The sequence below is a fragment of the Cherax quadricarinatus genome, chromosome 81 (assembly GCF_038502225.1).
Source record: "Cherax quadricarinatus isolate ZL_2023a chromosome 81, ASM3850222v1, whole genome shotgun sequence".
Classification (NCBI taxonomy): domain Eukaryota; kingdom Metazoa; phylum Arthropoda; class Malacostraca; order Decapoda; family Parastacidae; genus Cherax; species Cherax quadricarinatus.
Genome location: NC_091372.1, coordinates 12,633,001 through 12,657,278, shown reverse-complemented (window position 1 = coordinate 12,657,278; position 24,278 = coordinate 12,633,001). Strand labels below are relative to the sequence as shown.

Sequence of the window (24,278 nt, the reverse complement as noted above, 5' to 3'; positions counted from 1 at the left end):
GGAAAGTGGGTGGTGTTGAACCGTGGAACAGACGAGAGGGGAGGAAAGTGGGTGGTGTTGAACCGTGGAACAGACGGGAGGGGAGGAAAGTGGGTGGTGTTGAACCGTGGAACAGACGAGAGGGGAGGAAAGTGGGTGGTGTTGAACCGTGGAACAGACGGGAGGGGAGGAAAGTGGGTGGTGTTGAACCGTGGAACAGACGAGAGGGGAGGAAAGTGGGTGGTGTTGAACCGTGGAACAGACGGGAGGGGAGGAAAGTGGGTGGTGTTGAACCGTGGAACAGACGAGAGGGGAGGAAAGTGGGTGGTGTTGAACCGTGGAACAGACGGGAGGGGAGGAAAGTGGATGGTGTTGAACCGTGGAACAGACGAGAGGGGAGGAAAGTGGGTGGTGTTGAACCGTGGAACAGACGGGAGGGGAGGAAAGTGGGTGGTGTTGAACCGTGGAACAGACGGGAGGGGAGGAAAGTGGGTGGTGTTGAACCGTGGAACAGACGGGAGGGGAGGAAAGTGGATGGTGTTGAACCGTGGAACAGACGGGAGGGGAGGAAAGTGGGTGGTGTTGAACCGTGGAACAGACGAGAGGGGAGGAAAGTGGGTGGTGTTGAACCGTGGAACAGACGGGAGGGGAGGAAAGTGGGTGGTGTTGAACCGTGGAACAGACGCGAGGGGAGGAAAGTGGGTGGTGTTGAACCGTGGAACAGACGAGAGGGGAGGAAAGTGGGTGGTGTTGAACCGTGGAACAGACGAGAGGGGAGGAAAGTGGGTGGTGTTGAACCGTGGAACAGACGAGAGGGGAGGAAGGTGGGTGGTGTTGAACCGTGGAACAGACGGGAGGGGAGGAAAGTGGGTGGTGTTGAACCGTGGAACAGACGGGAGGGGAGGAAAGTAGGTGGTGTTGAACCGTGGAACAGACGAGAGGGGAGGAAAGTGGGTGGTGTTGAACCGTGGAACAGACGGGAGGGGAAGAAAGTGGATGGTGTTGAACCGTGGAACAGACGGGAGGGGAAGAAAGTGGATGGTGTTGAACCGTGGAACAGACGGGAGGGGAAGAAAGTGGATGGTGTTGAATCGTGGAACAGACGGGAGGGGAGGAAAGTGGGTGGTGTTGAACCGTGGAACAGACGGGAGGGGAGGAAAGTGGGTGGTGTTGAACCGTGGAACAGACGGGAGGGGAAGAAAGTGGATGGAGTTGAACCGTGGAACAGACGGGAGGGGAAGAAAGTGGATGGTGTTGAACCGTGGAACAGACGGGAGGGGAAGAAAGTGGGTGGTGTTGAACCGTGGAACAGACGGGAGGGGAGGAAAGTGGGTGGTGTTGAACCGTGGAACAGACGGGAGGGGAGGAAAGTGGGTGGTGTTGAACCGTGGAACAGACGGGAGGGGAGGAAAGTGGGTGGTGTTGAACCGTGGAACAGACGGGAGGGGAGGAAAGTGGGTGGTGTTGAACCGTGGAACAGACGAGAGGGGAGGAAAGTGGGTGGTGTTGAACCGTGGAACAGACGAGAGGGGAGGAAAGTGGGTGGTGTTGAACCGTGGAACAGACGAGAGGGGAGGAAAGTGGGTGGTGTTGAACCGTGGAACAGACGGGAGGGGAGGAAAGTGGGTGGTGTTGAACCGTGGAACAGACGGGAGAGGAAAGTGGGTGGTGTTGAACCGTGGAACAGACGGGAGGGGAGGAAAGTGGGTGGTGTTGAACCGTGGAACAGACGGGAGGGGAGGAAAGTGGGTGGTGTTGAACCGTGGAACAGACGGGAGGGGAGGAAAGTGGGTGGTGTTGAATCGTGGAACAGACGGGAGGGGAGGAAAGTGGGTGGTGTTGAACCGTGGAACAGACGGGAGGGGAGGAAAGTGGGTGGTGTTGAATCGTGGAACAGACGGGAGGGGAGGAAAGTGGGTGGTGTTGAACCGTGGAACAGACGGGAGGGGAAGAAAGTGGATGGTGTTGAACCGTGGAACAGACGGGAGGGGAAGAAAGTGGATGGTGTTGAACCGTGGAACAGACGGGAGGGGAAGAAAGTGGATGGTGTTGAATCGTGGAACAGACGAGAGGGGAGGAAAGTGGGTGGTGTTGAACCGTGGAACAGACGGGAGGGGAGGAAAGTGGGTGGTGTTGAACCGTGGAACAGACGGGAGGGGAAGAAAGTGGATGGTGTTGAACCGTGGAACAGACGGGAGGGGAAGAAAGTGGATGGTGTTGAACCGTGGAACAGACGGGAGGGGAAGAAAGTGGATGGTGTTGAACCGTGGAACAGACGGGAGGGGAAGAAAGTGGATGGTGTTAAACCGTGGAACAGACGGGAGGGGAGGAAAGTGGATGGTGTTGAACCGTGGAACAGACGGGAGGGGAAGAAAGTGGATGGTGTTGAACCGTGGAACAGACGGGAGGGGAAGAAAGTGGATGGTGTTGAACCGTGGAACAGACGGGAGGGGAAGAAAGTGGATGGTGTTGAACCGTGGAACAGACGGGAGGGGAGGAAAGTGGGTGGTGTTGAACCATGGAACAGACGGGAGGGGAGGAAAGTGGGTGGTGTTGAGGTATCTGTGGAAACAAAACTATCATGGAACCAAACTTTTACATAGATGTGAGGCATGAGTTTTAAACGTTGCAGCAGCAAGAAGGAAGATGGAAGCAGTGGAAATGCCATGTTTGAGAGCAATATGTATTGGAAGGCTGAAATTAAGACGGTGTGATGGTTAACTTAAGGTATAATTCACAGGGCTGAGAAGGGGTTGTTGAGGTGATTTGAGCATTTAGAGAGGACGAAGCAGAATAGATTGACAAAGAGGGTTTGTAAATTTGGGATGGAAGGAAGGAGAGTAAGGGTCATCTCAGGAAGGATTGAAAGAAGAGAGTAAAGGTTTTGAGAGCTAGGAGCTTGAACATTCAACAGGCTTGTGTGTGTGTTAGATCGGAGTGGAAACGAGGGTTTTTTATGGCTTTAGGTGCTGTTGGAGTGTGAACATAACCCCTTGGTGTACAAATAAAGGACTCATGTGCAACTAATGTAACATTTTATTGTGGCAACGTTTCGGCTTGCAAGGATCCTGGAGAGTCTATCTGTGTGTGTGTGTGTGTGTGTGTGTGTGTGTGTGTGTGTGTGTGTGTGTGTGTGTGTGTGTGTGTGTGTGTGTGTGTGTGTGTACTCACCTATTTGTGGTTGCAGGGGTCGAGTCTTAGCTCCTGGCCCCGCCTCTTCACCGGTTGCTACTGGGCCCTCTCTCTCCCCGCTCCATGAGCTTTATCAAACCTCATCTTAAAACTGTGTATGGTTCCTGCCTCCACTACGTCATTTTCTAGGCTATTCCACTGCCTTACAACTCTATGACTGAAGAAATACTTCCTAATATCTCTCTGACTCATTTGTGTCTTCAACTTCCAATTGTGGCCTCTTGTTTCTGTGCCCCCTCCCTGGAGCATCCTGTCTTTGTCCACCCTGTCTATTCCACGCAGTATTTTATATGTCGTGTGTGTGTGTGTGTGTGTGTGTGTGTGTGTGTGTACTCACCTATTTGTACTCACCTATTTGTGGTTGCAGGGGTCGAGTCACAGCTCCTGGCCCCGCCTCTTCGCTGATTGCTACTAGGTCCTCTCTCTCCCTGCCCCATGAGCTCTATCATACCTCGCCTTAAAACTATGTATGGTTCCTGCCTCCACCACATCACTTTCTAGGCTATTCCATGGCCTGACTACTCTATGACTGAAGAAATACTTCCTAACATCCCTTTGATTCATCTGAGTCTTCAACTTCCAATTGTGACCTCTTGTGTCTGTGTCCCATCTCTGGAACATCCCGTCTTTGTCCACCTCGTCTATTCCGCGCAGTATTTTATATGTCGTTATCATGTCTCCCCTGACCCTCCTGGCCTCCAGTGTCGTCAGGCCGATTTCCCTCAACCTTTCTTCATAGGACAATCCCCGTAGCTCTGGGACTAGTCTTGTTGCAAACCTTTGCACTTTCTCTAATTTCTTGACGTGCTTGACTAGGTGTGGATTCCAAACTGGTGCTGCATACTCCAGTATGGGCCTGACGTAGATGGTGTACAGAGTCTTAAACGAATCCTTACTGAGGTATCGGAACGCTATCCGTAGGTTTGCCAGGCGCCCGTATGCTGCAGCAGTTATCTGATTGATGTGCGCCTCAGGAGATATGCTCGGTGTTATACTCACCCCCAGATCTTTTTCCTTTAGTGAGGTTTGCAGTCTTTGGCCATCTAAACTATATTGTGTCTGCGGTCTTCTTTGCCCTTCCCCAATCTTCATGACTTTGCATTTGGCAGGGTTAAATTCTAGGAGCCAGTTGCTGGACCAGGCTTGTAGCCTGTCCAGATCTCTTTGTAGTCCTGCCTGATCCTCGTCCGATTCGATTCTTTGTGTGTGTGTGTGTGTGTGTGTGTGTGTGTGTGTGTGTGTGTGTGTGTGTGTGATCCAGAAAGGCAGAGTAGTCCAAGAGTCATGGTATGTCACAAGTCTGTCGCTGAGTATTTCCCAGAAGATATTTAGTGTTTCACCAGTCCTGAGGTGAAATGACTCACTGATGACAAGGTCCTGCAGCCTCACCTTCAGTACTCAACACAACGTCAGATTCTGGGTTCACTCAGCTTGATGGCGTTAGTTTTGGCAACGAGTGGTGTGTTTGTGATGGGCCTAATGAGAGCAGTATAGAGGCTAAGTTTTGCGGAGGTATGTGCACTTTTGAGTTTGTATAGGCGAGTAAGAGCAGCACTTAGCAGTGATGTGTGCGTACACTCGTAGGTTGCAGTCGAGGCTGAAGTGAAGTGCCTGGTATAGGTGCTCATGAAACTGGTTCTGAATTCGACAGGGGCAGGGAGACCTCGTATATGGTGGAAATATGTAATTTTAGACTTGGCGTTTTTCCTGATGCTCTGCTTGAGTTCCCATGCGCTGATCCTTTCAACGTCGTGTTGTGTCCTGTGTGCAATGAACTTGGTGTTTCCTGAAGTGTGAGCTGTATAGTGTCTACACATGTGATGGTGATGGATGTATGGGTTCTGGTATGTCGTATGTGTAAAATATGTACAGAGAGTACACAGTCCTACGGGACTCCAGCGTGAAAAGTGAAGATTACTAATATTGGTAGAATTATCGACAGTATGCTTGGTAAAAGGACACATGTGCAAGTAACCTGACATTTTATTGCGGCCACGTTTCGCTCTCCAGGAAACGTTGCCGCATCGTACGGCCATCAAGGAAGTTACCAGAGCCCTTTAGTCATGTTGGTAAGAAGGTCAGATGAATTGCAAAGCTTGTACTTTAAGTCATCGAGCCAGACCGTGTCGAAAGTCTTCTCCACGTCCTTGGCAACGAGGGCAGTAGCACAATCTTGAACCTTTTTGATTTATATAAAGTTCAGGATGATGTTTAAAACGTCTTGTGTAGAACGTTGTCGGAAACCAAAGTGTCGGTGGGTCAGTAGGTAATTTGTTTCAAGGTAAGTACCTAGTGCTAAGTTAACAAGTCTCAAAAGTCTTCCCTGGGATTTCTAGCAGGCATAATTATAGGCCTGTGGGTTCTTCGGGTTGGTCAAATCTTTAGTCGGGTGTGGGAGGGAAGCCGTAGCAGACTTTAGGAGAGTGGGAAACTAACCAGAAGCAAGAGGCGTTGAATACATTAGTGAGAGCAATAGCAACAGTATGGAAGGTGTCTTAAGTAAAAAGTGAGATAGACCAGATTCACCAAGTGTTTTACAGAGAAGGGACTTGACGTACGTTGTGTGAAAGGAGTGTGGAGAAGAATGTCCAGGGTAATGATAGGGTCGTGTGCGGAGATATGGCTGTGGTCCTTGATCCAGTGTGTATTGTATACGTTGTAGTGTAGCTGGGTCTGGTGGATATGGGAGGAATAAAGTTTCCCAGATGTCCTCGAAAATGCGTACAGCCTCTGCTGGGTCAAAAGATGTGTCTACCATGAATATGTTGGAATTACGTTATGTTTGCGGTTCCCATGACTTTTCGGACGATAGCCTGTGCCACTTTTGGTCCTCCTCGAGGCTGTGGATGATATGTATCCGAGGGATACAGAGGTGTCATCGTATTTTGGCAGAATCTGTGGAACCTTGGTAATTGATACCGACAAATTGGTTTAAAACGACACGTGAACAAACACTCGGACCTTTATTAGAAAACGTTTCGGTCCTGTGTTGGTTAGAGAGAAAGTGGTGAGGGAAGCAGAGGTCCTTCTGGACAAGCAGAAGGAATAACGTACCTCGTAGTGTCTCATGGGCACTGATTTTTCAGCAGTTTAGGTGATGAGTGTTGTATGGCGTTCACGTGTCTGTAATGGAGTTGATGTCGTAGTTGTGTGTGAGATCAGTGTGATCGAGGTGTTTGAAAGTTGTGAATAAATTTTTAGAAAACCGATATGTTGATAAATGAGACACGTGCAATATTTGGTTATCTTTATGCTGGAAACGTTTCGCCAGTCAGTTCCCCTCAAGGAAGGTTCCTTGATGTTGGTGAGGGGCTCTTGATTTAGGGAATTGGATCTGTGCCCCAGTTCCCCGAATTAAGCCTGAATGCCTTCCACATCCCCCCCCCCCAGGCGCTGTATAATCCTCCGGGTTTAGCGCTTCCTCCTTGATTATAATAATAATAATCGCCAGTCAGTTGCTTCTTCAGTCAGTACAGAGGAAGATAGAAGAGGAGGAGTTTGAGGTAATCAGTCCCTCAGCCTGGAGTCAATGTTATGAGTCTTGAGGGACTAATTCCCTCAAACTAAGAGATATGAAATATTGAAGGTGACTTTTAGCTCTGTTGCTAATGGTTCGGGTTTTCTCTAGCTGTGTAGTTGAATTTATTATTAAAGATTCGCCTGTATTCTCCCGGCCCGGGCCTTTTCCAAGTGGTGGCCTGGCTTTGGCTCCCTGTCTTGGGAGTGTCTGAGACCTAAGTCTCCCAAAGGAGGAGGCACAAGTACCTCCTCATCTTTGGGAGCAACTGTCCCCAAGCCTTGCCACAAGCTAGGCCTAGGTGGCCCGGTGGTCTGGTGGCTAAAGCTCCCGCTTCACACACGGAGGGCCCGGGTTCGATTCCCGGCGGGTGGAAATTCCGACACGTTTCCTTACACCTATTGTCCTGTTCACCTAGCAGCAAATAGGTACCTGGGTGTTAGTCGACTGGTGTGGGTCGCATCCTGGGGGACAAGATTAAGGACCCCAATGGAAATAAGTTAGACAGTCCTCGATGACGCACTGACTTTCTTGGGTTATCCTGGGTGGCTAACCCTCCGGGGTTAAAAATCCGAACGAAATCTTATCTTATCTTATCTTATCTCTGGTCTGCCATCCCCGCCCCAAGGGGGCTAATGGGAATGACAGTCTTGTGAGCTGCAGGCTCTGGCTCAGGCACCTACCCTACCCTAGAAGGGCTGGGCATGGTGTCGATGTTTAGTTGAATGCAAAATACATTAATAATATATTTGAAACAGAGGTAATATAATGACTTTTGTAATTTGATGTAATTGTCATTTGAGTGAATCGCTTATCACTAAGTAAATATTACAATACATTAATTATTTACAGCATTATTAAAGGTTAAGAGGAGATTATGTGTGGTAATAAAAGTTTTATGTTTCAGGCTTGTGTTAAGTTTGACTGGCAGTAACCTGGTGTTAGCCATGGTGGTTCTTCCTGGGATAATGATATCTCTGATGGTGGGTCCTGCCACCCACACTCCTCCTCTCCCTCCATCACACATACACTCCAGCAACCACTCCACACTCTCCAACAACCACTCCACACTCTCCAACAACCACTCCACACTCTCCAACAACCACTCTACACACTATAACAGTGCCATACATAATGGCGCCACTTCTCCAGCACCAGAAAATCTATCTAGCCACCAATTACGCCCAAACAACAATCATAAAGAACAAAATTATACAGACGGAAAGACAAAGGATAGTGGTCCTGGAATAAAAGTAGAGAGAGATAAAGGCCAAGGTGAGCAGGAGACTGTCAGCAGGAGGCAGGAGGTGGAGTTACTAGCAGAGCAGCTGCTGGAGTGGGCAGCCTCAGATGCCCTGTGTCAGGGGACAGCTTTCTTCACCAATTTGGTGACCTCTGCCTCGGCCATCACTGTGGCTGTCATTGCTTTAGACAGGTAAGCATGTTTCTGTACGAAATTTTAAGTTTTTGAGGGGAAGGTGGGGGGGGGGGGAAGGTTGGTTATAAAGATTTCTTGATCCAAGGAATTAGAGCTGCCCTCCCCTTCCTTGGATCAAATCTGCTTACCTCCTATTCCGTAGGCATTGTATGACCCCTACATACTCAGCTCTTACCCTTGGATATAATAATAAATAATAATAAAAATTATTTTGATTTCAAGTTAAATATAAGTTTTATATGTTAATGGTTCACAAAACCTACAAGTTGATGAATAAGACATGTTTATTGTTATATGATGGAGACATTTTGCCAACCTTGGGCTATTATCAGTCTGATGTAGAGAATAATACTGTGGATGGTGGAAAAATGTTGATACTGGGAGATGATCAGTCCCTCATCCTTGACGAGTTTCTTATGGAATAGTACTGTAACAATAATAATAATATAATAATAATGTTTATTTCTGCATGTTACAACATATACAGACCATAGTTGACATCAGTGACATACAATATAATAAGCTCCCCTGGTTATGCAGAGCATAATACAAGTAGTAGTAGTTTGAGGTGATAATAAGTCAATTAATCTATTTCCACATGATACATCTTTTGTATAAAAGTGAGTAACATTACATCTCTCGCATGAAAAGCCCTTTAGTTAAACAGAATATTTCTGATAAGTTTAAACCTAACTTACATCAAGAAGACCTTTATTATTTTACATACTTGTATATAAGATTGATTTTCACAATAAAATAGACGAGTCCCTCATCCTTGATGAACCTGAGACAATGAAAGATGTGAAGTGGAAGAGTAGTCTGAGGTGATCACCATTGTTCTGCATGTCAAACTGCTATCTCCTGTATTATTCTCTGTATTGGATTAATAAAGCCACTGGTTGACGAGATGTGCATACAGTAGATATCTAAGTATTATACATGTCTTATTCGCCTTAAATATGAGTTACCTGGAGTTTACCTGGAGAGAGTTTCGGGGGTCAACGCCCCCGCGGCCCGGTCCGTGACCAGGCCTCCTGGTGGATCAGCGCCTGATCAACCAGGCTGTTGCTGCTGGCTGCACGCAAACCAACGTACGAGCCACAGCCCGGCTGATCAGGAACTGACTTTAGGTGCTTGTCCAGTGCCAGCTTGAAGACTGCCAGGGGTCTGTTGGTAATCCCCCTTATGTGTGCTGGGAGGCAGTTGAACAGTCTCGGGCCCCTGACACTTATTGTATGGTCTCTTAACGTGCTAGTGACACCCCTGCTTTTCATTGGGGGGATGGTGCATCGTCTGCCAAGTCTTTTGCTTTCGTAGTGAGTGATTTTCGTGTGCAAGTTCGGTACTAGTCCCTCTAGGATTTTCCAGGTGTATATAATCATGTATCTCTCCCTCCTGCGTTCCAGGGAATACAGGTTTAGAAACCTCAAGCGCTCCCAGTAATTGAGGTGTTTTATCTCCGTTATGCGCGCCGTGAAAGTTCTCTGTACATTTTCTAGGTCGGCAATTTCACCTGCCTTGAAAGGTGCTGTTAGAGTGCAGCAATATTCCAGCCTAGATAGAACAAGTGACCTGAAGAGTGTCATCATGGGCTTGGCCTCCCTAGTTTTGAAGGTTCTCATTATCCATCCTGTCATTTTCCTAGCAGATGCGATTGATACAATGTTATGGTCCTTGAAGGTGAGATCCTCCGACATAATCACTCCCAGGTCTTTGACGTTGGTGTTTCGCTCTATTTTGTGGCCAGAATTTGTTTTGTACTCTGATGAAGATTTAATTTCCTCATGTTTACCATATCTGAGTAATTGAAATTTCTCATCGTTGAACTTCATATTGTTTTCTGCAGCCCACTGAAAGATTTGGTTGATGTCCGCCTGGAGCCTTGCAGTGTCTGCAATGGAAGACACTGTCATGCAGATTCGGGTGTCATCTGCAAAGGAAGACACGGTGCTGTGGCTGACATCCTTGTCTATGTCGGATATGAGGATGAGGAACAAGATGGGAGCTAGTACTGTGCCTTGTGGAACAGAGCTTTTCACCGTAGCTGCCTCGGACTTTACTCTGTTGACGACTACTCTCTGTGTTCTGTTAGTGAGGAAATTATAGATCCATCGACCGACTTTTCCTGTTATTCCTTTAGCGCGCATTTTGTGCGCTATTACGCCATGGTCACACTTGTCAAAGGCTTTTGCAAAGTCTGTATATATTACATCTGCATTCTTTTTGTCTTCTAGTGCATTTAGGACCTTGTCGTAGTGATCCAGTAGTTGAGACAGACAGGAGCGACCTGTTCTAAACCCATGTTGCCCTGGGTTGTGTAACTGATGGGTTTCTAGATGGGTGGTGATCTTGCTTCTTAGGACCCTTTCAAAGATTTTTATGATATGGGATGTTAGTGCTATTGGTCTGTAGTTCTTTGCTGTTGCTTTACTGCCCCCTTTGTGGAGTGGGGCTATGTCTGTTGTTTTTAGTAACTGAGGGACGACCCCCGTGTCCATGCTCCCTCTCCATAGGATGGAAAAGGCTCGTGATAGGGGCTTCTTGCAGTTCTTGATGAACACAGAGTTCCATGAGTCTGGCCCTGGGGCAGAGTGCATGGGCATGTCATTTATCGCCTGTTCGAAGTCATTTGGCGTCAGGATAACATCGGATAGGCTTGTGTTAATCAAATTTTGTGGCTCTCTCATAAAAAATTCATTTTGATCTTCGACTCTCAGTCTGGTTAGCGGCTTGCTAAAAACTGAGTCATATTGGGACTTGAGTAGCTCACTCATTTCCTTGCTGTCATCTGTGTAGGACCCATCTTGTTTAAGTAGGGGCCCAATACTGGGCGTTGTGAAAGTTAAGACACATGTGCAACATCTGGATATCTTTATTGTAGACGTTTCGCCATCCAGTGGCTTTATCAATACAGATTCTAGGACATAATAGGAAGACAGTAGAACTATATACAAAAGATGAGGTAATCAGTCCCTCGGCCTTGGAGTTAGTGTTCACAGCATCGTTGTGGAGGAGAGTCTGGAGCAAAGGCAAGAAGACTGGCGTTTATATAAGCGTCAGTGGAAGGGACGGGCAGCAGACGAGGGCAGTCACTGGTAGGCGGGATTCCCCAGTGGAAGTAGGTCCTTCCCAAAGAGATGGGTTAGTTGCAGCAGCCGTGAAGAAGGTCTTGTAGATGTCCTCTGAACCAAGATTCCATGATGTTGCAGTGTCTGACAAGTTGTGCAAGAAAGGTATAAAATACCGACAATATGAAAGTTAAGACACATGTGCAACATCTGGATATCTTTATTGTAGACGTTTCGCCATCCAGTGGCTTTATCAATACAGATTCTAGGACATAATAGGAAGACAGTAGAACTATATACAAAAGATGAGGTAATCAGTCCCTCGGCCTTGGAGTTAGTGTTCACAGCATCGTTGTGGAGGAGAGTCTGGAGCAAAGGCAAGAAGACTGGCGTTTATATAAGCGTCAGTGGAAGGGACGGGCAGCAGACGAGGGCAGTCACTGGTAGGCGGGATTCCCCAGTGGAAGTAGGTCCTTCCCAAAGAGATGGGTTAGTTGCAGCAGCCGTGAAGAAGGTCTTGTAGATGTCCTCTGAACCAAGATTCCATGATGTTGCAGTGTCTGACAAGTTGTGCAAGAAAGGTATAAAATACCGACAATATGAAAGTTAAGACACATGTGCAACATCTGGATATCTTTATTGTAGACGTTTCGCCATCCAGTGGCTTTATCAATACAGATTCTAGGACATAATAGGAAGACAGTAGAACTATATACAAAAGATGAGGTAATCAGTCCCTCGGCCTTGGAGTTAGTGTTCACAGCATCGTTGTGGAGGAGAGTCTGGAGCAAAGGCAAGAAGACTGGCGTTTATATAAGCGTCAGTGGAAGGGACGGGCAGCAGACGAGGGCAGTCACTGGTAGGCGGGATTCCCCAGTGGAAGTAGGTCCTTCCCAAAGAGATGGGTTAGTTGCAGCAGCCGTGAAGAAGGTCTTGTAGATGTCCTCTGAACCAAGATTCCATGATGTTGCAGTGTCTGACAAGTTGTGCAAGAAAGGTATAAAATACCGACAATATGAAAGTTAAGACACATGTGCAACATCTGGATATCTTTATTGTAGACGTTTCGCCATCCAGTGGCTTTATCAATACAGATTCTAGGACATAATAGGAAGACAGTAGAACTATATACAAAAGATGAGGTAATCAGTCCCTCGGCCTTGGAGTTAGTGTTCACAGCATCGTTGTGGAGGAGAGTCTGGAGCAAAGGCAAGAAGACTGGCGTTTATATAAGCGTCAGTGGAAGGGACGGGCAGCAGACGAGGGCAGTCACTGGTAGGCGGGATTCCCCAGTGGAAGTAGGTCCTTCCCAAAGAGATGGGTTAGTTGCAGCAGCCGTGAAGAAGGTCTTGTAGATGTCCTCTGAACCAAGATTCCATGATGTTGCAGTGTCTGACAAGTTGTGCAAGAAAGGTATAAAATACCGACAATATGAAAGTTAAGACACATGTGCAACATCTGGATATCTTTATTGTAGACGTTTCGCCATCCAGTGGCTTTATCAATACAGATTCTAGGACATAATAGGAAGACAGTAGAACTATATACAAAAGATGAGGTAATCAGTCCCTCGGCCTTGGAGTTAGTGTTCACAGCATCGTTGTGGAGGAGAGTCTGGAGCAAAGGCAAGAAGACTGGCGTTTATATAAGCGTCAGTGGAAGGGACGGGCAGCAGACGAGGGCAGTCACTGGTAGGCGGGATTCCCCAGTGGAAGTAGGTCCTTCCCAAAGAGATGGGTTAGTTGCAGCAGCCGTGAAGAAGGTCTTGTAGATGTCCTCTGAACCAAGATTCCATGATGTTGCAGTGTCTGACAAGTTGTGCAAGAAAGGTATAAAATACCGACAATATGAAAGTTAAGACACATGTGCAACATCTGGATATCTTTATTGTAGACGTTTCGCCATCCAGTGGCTTTATCAATACAGATTCTAGGACATAATAGGAAGACAGTAGAACTATATACAAAAGATGAGGTAATCAGTCCCTCGGCCTTGGAGTTAGTGTTCACAGCCAGTCTTCTTGCCTTTTCTCCAGACTCTCCTCCACAACGATGCTGTGAACACTAACTCCAAGGCCGAGGGACTGATTACCTCATCTTTTGTATATAGTTCTATATATAGTTTGTTGAAAAAAAATAATTTAAGTTTTGAGTCCCTTGCACAGTACAGTATTCTCTTCTTCTTCAGGATCACTAACCATATTGTTTTAGCATGAATATAATGTTATTACAGATACTTAGCAATTGTTCGTCCTATGGTTTATGGGTTGATGGTGACTGGGAACCGCTGCTTGCTGATGTTAGCCTGGTGTTGGGTTCAAGCTCTTCTCACTGCTCTACCACCATTACTGGGATGGGCCAGGTATGTACATTTCTTATCTCTACAACTAAAAACTCTTCTTAGGTGTTAGGTCAATTAAATGAAGTTGAAACTGTTTACATAAGTAAATACAGTAATAAGTCTAGACTTTGGGTACTTAAATTACAACTGTCTTTTCAAAATTATCCTGAGGGCATGCTCGTTATACCTGTTAGTTTAATATCTTCATTATGCACCCCATACCCATCCTGTGGGCAGTTGCCTCTTATGGCCACATATGAAAGTACATTTTTATTTAAATTTAACCTAGGATAATCCAATAAAATAAATGTAACTTATTTCCATTGGTGTTTAATTTATATAGTTAAACATATATACATGCCATCAGTTATACTAAAATGAATATATCAGATCAGTAAATCACATTAACCTTCAACCTTTATCATGCAAGTATTATTATTATTTTTTTTCCTTGTGACATTTATTATCCTGCCTGTCCAGTCACATATCCTTTGCACGGTTGAATCCTTTGCACGGTTGAATCCTTTGCACGGTTGAATATAGTATTTCAGTGTACATGTATTATGAATTCAAAAAATTGTTTACTATTACAGTGGTACCTCGGTACACAACCTTAATTCGTTCCAGAAGGCTGTTCATGTGCCGATCTGTTCAAGTACCAAACGAATTTATTCCCATAAGGAATAATGTAAAGTAGATTAATCCATTTCAGACCCCCAAAAATACACTTACAAAAACACTTACAATGAGGCCTGGTCTCAGACCGGGCCGCGGGGGCGTTGACCCCCGGAACTCTCTCCAGGTAAACTCCAGGTAATGATGTACTTGCATAATTGTTTGACTTGGGAGCTTGTCGTATACCGAGGTACCACTGTACTACATGTATAAATTTGTGTTTTTATACTTTTATCTTGTGATTGCTACCTTTGCTTTACCCATAAGCCATAACTAGCTCCACAGCTGTGTAAGTTTTCATAGCATTAAATAGTCTATGTCTTGGTTTAAGCATTGTCCAAACTTCTGTGCATATCATAAACTTGCCATAGAATTGTAATGCTTGTGTATAATTTTTCGGGAAATAAAGTAGCAGCTTCAGTTCGTCGACAATCATCAGTCATCCATTGTCAGTCATTTATCATCGTTCATTCATCATCAATTGTTTATCACACAAATAACTAGAGAAAAGCATTTAGAATACTGCTTTAATATCTAGGAATTATTAAGTAGTAGTGTAAATATAGGTTATATACAGGAGGGGAGAGTGGTTGAAAAAGTGGAATGAGTTGGATGAGGATGTGATACCTGGAGTATACCTGGAGAGGGTTTCAGGCATCAATGCCCCCACAGCCCAGTCTGTGATGGAGGCAAATTCAGTACACAGTTTTAAAATTAGTTATAATAATGTCCAGAAAGCATTAACACTTTTCACAGTAGTGTAGAGGGCAGGATCATGAGCTGAAGCTTAAGCCCAGTGAATCACAAAGTTAGTACAAATTGGTAAGTGCCTCTCTTGTGTACATGTTTAGTACCTTTATAGTTAAGAATGGGTGTAGCTAGCTTATGGATTTTTTTATATAGTATTTCTTTAACCATATATTGTAATTAATATTACAGTAGTTGAAAGTATATTTTTCTTTTAATAATTTTCTTGAGGCTAAAAGTCTGTGTGATTCTATATAGTTTACTATGGCAGTGAATCTCATTATAATTTGTATAGCACATTAATACTGATCGAAACATTAAATTATTCACCGAAGTTCTTTCCACTAGTTAGTGTATTAATGACTAACTAGAATTTAATTCATAGCATGAATAGTGCTAATTATACCTAGAATTAAATGTTGCCTTCATACTGAGAATTCTAGACATTATCTTCATTATGACATGACAAGTAATGTAGAAGTGTAGTTGAACACAGACATTTTGACAAAGGCAGCATGCATGTTCAAATGGGAATCCTCATTATCATAAACTTTTAATCATAAACTATTAATCATAGAATTGATGAGGGAAAAAAAGGTGAGTGGTGCGTTGAGGTATATGTAGAGTCAAAAAACGTTATCTATGGAGGCAAAGAAGGGAATGTATGAAAGTATAGTAGTACCAACACTCTTATATGGGTGTGAAGCTTGGGTTGTAAATGCAGCAGCGAGGAGACGGTTGGAGGCAGTGGAGATGTCCTGTCTAAGGGCAATGTGTGGTGTAAATATTATGCAGAAAATTCAGAGTGTGGAAATTAGGAAAAGGTGTGGAGTTAATAAAAGTATTATTCAGAGGGCAAAAGAGGGGTTGTTGAGGTGGTTTGGTCATTTACAGAGAATGGATCAAAGTAGAATGACATGGAAAGCATATAAATCTATAGGGGAAGGAAGGCGGGGTAGGGGTCGTCCTTGAAAGAGTTGGAGAGAGGGGGTAAAGGAGGTTTTGTGGGCGAGGGGCTTGGACTTCCAGCAAGCGTGCGTGAGCGTGTTAGGTAGGAGTGAATAGAGACGAGTGGTACTTGGGACCTGACGATCTGTTGGAGTGTGAGCAGGGTAATATTTAGTGAAGGGATTCAAGGAAACCGGTTATTTTCATATAGTCGGACTTGAGTTTTGGAAATGGGAAGTACAGTGCCTGCACTTTAAAGGAGGGGTTTGGGATATTGGCAGTTTAGAGGGATATGTTGTGTATCTTTATATGTATATGCTTCTAAACTTGTATTCTGAGCACCTCTGCAAAAAGTGATAATGTGTGAGTGAGGTGAAAGTGTTGAATGATGATGAAAGTATTTTCTTTTTGGGGATTTTCTTTCTTTTTTGGGTCACCCTGCCTCGGTGGGAGATGACTGACTTGTTGAAAAAAAAAACAACATATATATATACAGTTAAGTCTGAGTTTCCTCAATTCATATCAAAGTTGCAATAAGACATTTTTCCTCTTATTTTTGCAGGTATAAGAGCCATGGTGCAGAGGCACAGTGTAGCATAGCTTGGTCAGGTTCCCCATCTTACACTGCTGTTTGGGTCATCAGTGTCTTCCTCATTCCTGTTATTATTATGCTTATATGTTACTACTACATTCTTCAGGTTATTATCATCATTGTTGCTATAATTAAGTTGGATATTATGAGCTAATATTGTTCTTAATACATTAATAAAATACTGTATCAGTTTGTCTGGGTGAAACCATGTCATTTTATTGAAATAATAAGAAGTGTGCTACTTATATTAGGAAAAATAAGCCAGTGTATTAAGCAGTATAAAACATTGCATAAAAAATGGGATGAAATAAGTTTTGGTGGTTTTTTAACTGACCTGGAGTTGATCCTTAATAGTACAGGTTTAAAAATATCTTTGTAGTGCTAGTCTTAGAAAAATTTATTATAGTAAAATGCTTAATTTATTTTTGTATACAGTACAATAAGACTAAATACTGTTTTCTAGAATAATTGAAAGTTTTGTGCTAATATGTATAACCACTACAATGAGCTCTATCAATAATAGTAATGCAAAATTAAAATTGAGGTTTTTAATTTAGATTTTTTTTTTTTGTTCATAGTATGATATAATGAAATTTTCTGCCACCATTCTGTTGCAGGTGGCACGCAATAAATGCAGACAGATTCATGTAGGAAAAGTATTGGGGTCCATCTCCTCTCCCATCACTCCAGAGCCTTCCTCCGTCTGTCTGGATGACACTTGTCTCCCACGTGTTTCGAAGCCTCCGCTGGAAAATGGATCAAGTATTCCACTACAGGGTAGATTAAATCTTCTTCTGGAGAGTAGGTTAAGCGTTCCTTTACAAAATGGATCAGGCCTGTCTCTAGAGCACAAATCCAGCCACCCTTTGATAAATGGTACAGGACATCTGCAGATTCCAAACTCTGGTGTGTCTGAGGGCCTGGGTGCTCTTACTAGTCAAGATATACCTTGTCGAAGTCGCAGTGTCACTCTCATGAACAGGGTAAGTGTATTACTTCTTAATGTTTGCTATTTTTTTTTTGTGTAGTTGTTTCCAGTTGTTTGACTCATTTTGTTTGTGGTGCAAATTGAGGCCGAAAGTGCCGTGTATTGCAGATCAGTGAAGCTGGTACGGCGTCGTTTGCACCCAAAAGGAAACTGGCAGACTTTGGGAGGTCACTATCATTCTGTCAGGTGAGCCAAAGAGTGCAGCTGTACAGTACAGTGCATAATACTGAAAGCATGACTATCTGCAGAGGCTTTTTGATATAGCAAGCGATGGGATCAGTTTTTTCTGTAGATTGTGATATTTAAAAAAAAAAATATGACAAAGAAAAATTAACAGAAACATGTGCCTGCTTTCATGCATTTGCACACATCCTTAGAGGAAGATGTGTGTAAATGCATGAGTGCTCGTTGGTGCTTGTTGATTTTTTTCCACGTGGTATTTTTTCGTGTTTATAGTCGAGCATTTTATAGTTGTTTCTTCCCATTATAATAGGTATATTTTCTGTTAATATTTTTTCAATAATGCTTACCTGCTCTTGGCACTATGAGAAGCACCTCCAGTTAACCATCTTTTTAATATATTGTATGCCTTAGTTATTTCTTTATTTAGAAGCCCTAATATGTAATTTTAATTCTTTAGCTTTTCTTTTTTTTTTTTTAAACAAGTCGGCTGTCTCCCACCGAGGCAGAGTGACCCAAAAAGAAAGAAAAAATCCCCAAAAAGAAAATACTTTCATCATCATTCAACACCTTCACCTCACTCATACATAATCACTGTTTTTGTAGAGGTGCTCAGAATACAACAGTTTAGAAGTACTGTATATACGTATAAAGATACACAACATATCCCTCCAAACTGCCAATATCCCAAACCCCTCCTTTAAAGTGCAGGCATTGTACTTCCCATTTCCAGGACTCGAGTCTGGCTATATAAAATAACCGGTTTCCCTGAATCCCTTCACTAAATATTACCCTGCTCACACTCAAACTGCTCATCAGGTCCCAAATACCATTCGTCTCCATTCACTCCAATCTAACACGCTCACGCACACTTGCTGAAAGTCCAAGCCTCTCGCCCACAAAACCTCCTTTACCCCCTCCCTCCAACCTTTTTGAGGATGACCCCTACCCTGCCTTCCTTCCCCTACAGATTTATGTGCTCTCCATGTCATTCATTCTCTCTAAATGACCAAATCACCTCAACAACCCCTCTTCAGCCCTTTGACTAATACAGTGGACCCCCACTTTACGATCAGCTCCTAATGCGACCAATTATGTAAGTGTATTTATGTAAGTGCGTTTGTACGTGTATGTTTGGGGGTCTGAAATGGACTAATCTAATTCACAATATTCCTTATGGGAACAAATTCGTTCAGTAATGGCACCTGAACATACTTCTGGAATGAAATAATATCGTAAACCGGGGGTCCAGTGTACTTTTATTAACTCCACACCTTCTCCTAGCTTGTATTAGAAAAATCAATTCTGTTTGTCTGTTTGTATGTGGTGTAAATCATTAGCATAAAGTACTGTACCCCCCTACTTGTTATTCACAAACTTTGCATTCACAGATTCAGTTATCCGTGTGTTTTGTTTTGCATCATGTTATCCATTATCTTCTGTAATCAAAGTAAGAGTTGAACTTAATCTTGTATAAGTCATTATACAAATTCGGGTCATAAAAGTTACTTAAGTGTGAGAAAGTTAGAGTAAGGTACCACTTACACAAGAACTCGGTAATTATTTTTCACACCTAAACTAAGTATAAGAGGAGTATCAAGCTCAGTTTTTTAAGTCCTGCAGATTATAAGAGGTGATTAGATGGGGTACAGTACTGCATATGTAAGTAGTAAGGCTTGGCTTTTAACTAGTAGCTGTATATAGTTGTATAGTTCTGTATGTGTACAGTATTACAGTACTTTTCTATTCAAAAAGTGTAATTCTTTGCATGTTTTGAACTGCATGACAAATAACATATATATACTACATTGCCTTGCATCTCATTGATATATACATGGTACCTTAATAATCTGGTACAGTTTCTATAAATGATGGTACTAACATTTTCTTTGTATTTGTGGAAGCAGCCACAGACTGTTCGACCATGCTTGCGACGGGCACAGAGTAGTATCTCCATGCGACCATCAACAGCAAGGAAGAAATTGAGCCTGGGAGGCCGCAAACCTTCATGGAGCTGGGAAGCTTCGCCGGCCAAAGGATTTAGGTAAGATTAAACATTTTTTCTTAGAATACAGTGTGTTTTGAAATGAGATGAGCTCGTGCTGTCATCTTCGTGGTTCAATTTGTCAGGCAGTTTATCAGTTTCCAACACTTACTATTATTTCTTAGATTTTGTTTCAGAGTACCACTGTCATGTTTATGAAGACAACTTTATAATGCAGTATCCTTATTTTGCACTGTCTTTTATGTAAATTTACACTTCTGACTTCTTTTTCTTCATGTTAATGGTGCTAGGAAATTTAGATTTTTTTGTATTGTAAGCTTTTATGATCTTGCATCTGGTTTTCATCTCACTTGTTTCTACTACCATGATCAGCCAGGGCAGTTAGTGTTTTCAGTCTTGGCAGCTCAAATTTTTAGGTCTGGGACCTCTTTTTTTAGGGAACACCATGCTATCACTGTGTATTTAAATTTTGACCAAACATACACTGTGAGCATCAATTCTTGTAGAATTTTCCCATGCATATATGGGAAGGGCAATTTAAAGTTTGCCAGTGTAGTTTAAGTGTCTCACCATTACATTTGCTGATCTTCTGGTAACAATGTTTAGGGCATAATGACATTAGCTTGTTGGACTATGTATTGGTAGCTAAAAGGCTGATGGGTAGACTTCCGAATGTGCATGTTTATAGAGGGGCAGCAAACATATCACATCATTATTTAGTTGTAGCTGCAGTGAGCCTAAGAGGTAGATGGGTTACAAGGAGAATAGCAACAATGAGCAAGAGATACATGAAGTTTATAAATTAAAGGATGAGATAGTGTAAAATTCATACGACAAATGGGAGAAAGATGGGATAGCGAGTGTATAGGTGATGAGAAGGTTGGAGAGGTATGGGAGAGATTTAAGAATGCAGTGTTAGTGTTCAGCAGAAGTTTGTGGATATAGGGGAGTGGGTGCAGGAGGAAAGAGGAGCAGTTGGTATAAAGAAGTAAAGGGAGTGGTAAGGAAGAAAAAGTTAGCATATGAGAGGGTTTTTACAAAGCAGAAGTGATATAAGGAGGGTGGAGGGTATAGAGTGTAAAAGAGAGGTTTACAGTGTAAAGGGAAAATAAATGAGAGTTGAGAAGTCTAGGGAATGAATTGATCTGACAGTTATAAACAGAATAAGGCAGTTAAATGTTGAAGAAAGAGAGGCAGTGATTTCATGTATTGGCCAGGGAGGTTTAACATCCTTTAGGAGTAAGGAAGAGCCAGATATGAGTGTGGTGGAGTTGTGTGAAACAGTAGTTAAAATGAAAGAGAGTAAAACAGCTGGGAATGATGGGATCATGACAGAAATGTTAAAAGTAGGTGGGAAAATAGTTTTGGAATGGTTGGTACTTTTGTTCAGTAAATGTATGGAAGAGGGGAAGGTACTTTAGGGAATGACAGAGAGTATGCATAGTTCCTTTGTATAAAGGAAAGAGGGACAAAAGAATGTAAAAATTTTAGGGCAATAAGTATGTTGAGTATACCAGGTAAAGTGTATGGTAGCATTATTATTGAGAGAATGAAGGGTAAGACGGAGATTAAGATTGCTTGTTTAAAGTGCCAGAGAGGACAGATACAAAAAGGTATATACCATAAATAAGTATATCTGTATATAACTTTAAGACCTTTAACCCTTTGAGGGTCGACAGGCCCTCTCCGAAACTCGTTCTCAGGGTCGGCCAAATTTAAAAAAAAAAAAAATTATTTTCTCTTATGAAAAGATAGAGAATCTTTTCCCGATCATAAAGACACCAAAAGTTTGAAATTTGATAGAAAACTTACGGAATTATGCTCTCGCAAAGTTAGCGGTCTCGGCGATGTTTACGCATCGGCGATTTTGCCCACTTTGAGCCCCATTTTCGGCCAATTTCACTGTACTAGTCGACAAAAAACATGAATATTTCGCTAGAACTCCATTTTTTCTATCGAATGGATGCAAGAAACCACTCATTTATGAAATTCAACTATCCAGTACAGTGGTCAGAATTTAGCAATTTTGCCAATTTCACACAAATTTCAAAAGATGCCAATTTCGGAATAGGGTCCAGAATAAACAAGAAAGACATTCCTGGCACTAAAATGACATTTCCTCTAGTCATTAGTCATGTCTCAATTCCCCTCTTATATTCTTTTGCTTTCCACTTTGAATTTTTATTTTCACAAAAAATATAAGATTTACTGTTATGCAGACTACTGCATTAGTGTAAAAAATGGTATAAATATTATTGGTGCACTTGTGAAAGAATATTAGACTCACCAGTTGACGTGTATTGCACGCTTGGCACGATTTGTTTACTTTTGAAGTTTGGTAAAAATCGAACATTTCTGCTACTTTGAGCTCAATTTCAAGGCACCTTTCTTTGTAAAACCAGTCAAAATCATCTCAATTTCTGTAATATGTCTTCCATTCTATAAAATGAGACCAAGAAAACTAGAATACAACAATAAATACCATACGAAAATACACTGCAAAGTCGCTGATTTATTCAAAAAAAATGGTCAAAGTTTTTTTTTTCTCATTATGCACTGTGTGCTGCAGGATTTTTTTTAGACTGTGCACACTGACCACATAGACCCATTCTTTCATATGAAGGCCTACCAGTTTTCTCCCACTAGATTTGAGGCCGCTAGAATTTATGAGTACTAGTACGTCAAAAACCCCTACGCGTAAAACGTACTAGTACGACGAAAACCCTCAAAGGGTTAAAAGTAATATACGATTTCCCTCGCCTAACAAACTCAGAGTTTCAAATATTTACACTTATGAATGGATCATAACCATCCTTCGTTATTGATTTTTATAGGAAAATAGGTTTGTTATCAGCAACATGTTCATAAGTTGGAAAACCAGGAACACAACTTTTTCACAAATTAAGGATCATATACTATATTATCAATTCACCTTTGTTTTGCATTATAATGATGATGTATGATAAATGTGACATTTGTGCAACATTTGGACATCTTTAATCCAGAATGTTGCACAGGTGTCTCATTTATCAACTTGTTGGTTTTGTAAACCATTTATTCACATGTTTTCATTTTTGTACAGGACAGTTTGTGTGGTGGTTGGGACTCATGTATTCACTTGGGCTCCATACTCTGCCTTGGCTATAGCAGAGGCTATACTGGGTCAGGAATATTCCTCTCATATCCCTCACTGGGTCACGGTTAGTGTCACTTGATCAACCTCTTCAATTAGCTGGTGTGAATGGCTACATTGGTACTATACAGATGCTCCTTGCTTTACACTGGTTCAGCTTATGATATTTTGACTTTATAATGGTGTTATAGTGGTGCACATTTGTACTTTACATATACTGATAGGATAAACTTGTATTCATTTATTTACTTTTCAATAATGGTATTTAGTTACAGTAATTACTTGTTTATTTAATTATTCCATGACAGTAGTTATTTATTTACTTAACCCTTTGAGGGTCGCCAGGCCCTATCAGAGACTTGTTCTCAGGGTCGCCAAAATTTAAAAGAAAAAAAAAATTTCTCGTGAAAAGATAGAGAATCTTTTCCCGATCATAATGACACCAAAAGTATGAAATTTGATGGAAAACTTACGGAATTATGCTCTCACAAAGTTAGCGGTCTCGACGATGTTTACGCATTGGCGATTTTGCCCATTTTGAGCTCTATTTTCAGCCAATTCCAGTGTACTAGTCGACAAAAATCATAACTATTTCGCCAGAACTCCGTTTTTTCTATTGAATGAGTACTGGAAACCACTCATTTACTGATTTCAACTATCCAATAAAGTGGTCAGAATTTAGCAATTTTGCCAATTTCACACAAATTTCAAAAGATGCCAATTTCCAAATAGGGTCCAGAATAAACAAGAAAGACATTCCTGGCACTAAAATAACATTTTCTCTGTTCATTAGTCACGTCCCCAGGCCCCTCTTACATTTCTTTTACTTTCCACTTTGAATTTTTATTCTCGCAAAAAAAAATAAGATTTACTGTTATGCAGACTACTGCATTAGTGTAGAAATGGTATAAATAATATCAGCGCACTTGTGAAAGAATATTAGACTCACCAGTTGATGTGTATTGGATGCTTAGCATGATTTGTTTACTTTTGAACTTTGGTAAAAATCGAGCATTTCTGCTACTTTGAGCTCAATTTCAAGGTACTTTTCATTGTAAAACCAGTCAAAATCATCTCAATTTCCGTAATATGTCTTCCATTCTATACAATGAGACAGGAAAACTAGAATACTACAACAATAAATACCATATGAAAATACGGTGCAAACTCGCTGTTTTAAACCAAAAACACGGTCAGTTTTTTTGTTCTCATTACACACTGTGTGCTGCAGGATTTTTTTTATACTGCACACACTGACCACATAGACCCATTCTTTCATATGTAGGCCTACCAGCTTTCTCTTGCTAGATTTGAGGGTGCTAGAATTTATACGTACTAGTACGTCAAAAACCCTGGCGCATAAGCCGTACTAGTACGGCCAAAACCCCGAAAGGGTTAAAGGAAGGTCTCGCCTATGCAGCAGGTTAGGTTCCAGGGCCCTGCTTATGCAGCAGGTCAGGTTTTGGGCCTCGCTTA

General features: G+C 42.5%; 1 protein-coding gene across 2 annotated transcripts in view; it reads left to right on the top strand.

Moving 5' to 3' along the window:
• LOC128699791 (uncharacterized) overlaps positions 1–24,278 on the top strand; it is a 105,923-nt gene that overhangs the window by 62,216 nt on the left and 19,429 nt on the right. For both annotated transcript variants that reach the window (XM_053792528.2, XM_070102450.1), the window contains exons 2-8: positions 7,596–8,123; positions 13,427–13,555; positions 16,467–16,602; positions 17,114–17,479; positions 17,593–17,670; positions 19,572–19,708; positions 22,752–22,869. In XM_053792528.2, coding sequence (XP_053648503.2) covers positions 7,636–8,123; positions 13,427–13,555; positions 16,467–16,602; positions 17,114–17,479; positions 17,593–17,670; positions 19,572–19,708; positions 22,752–22,869 — 1,452 coding nt within the window. In that variant the 5' untranslated portion in view covers positions 7,596–7,635. The remainder of the gene's footprint in view (positions 1–7,595; positions 8,124–13,426; positions 13,556–16,466; positions 16,603–17,113; positions 17,480–17,592; positions 17,671–19,571; positions 19,709–22,751; positions 22,870–24,278) is intronic.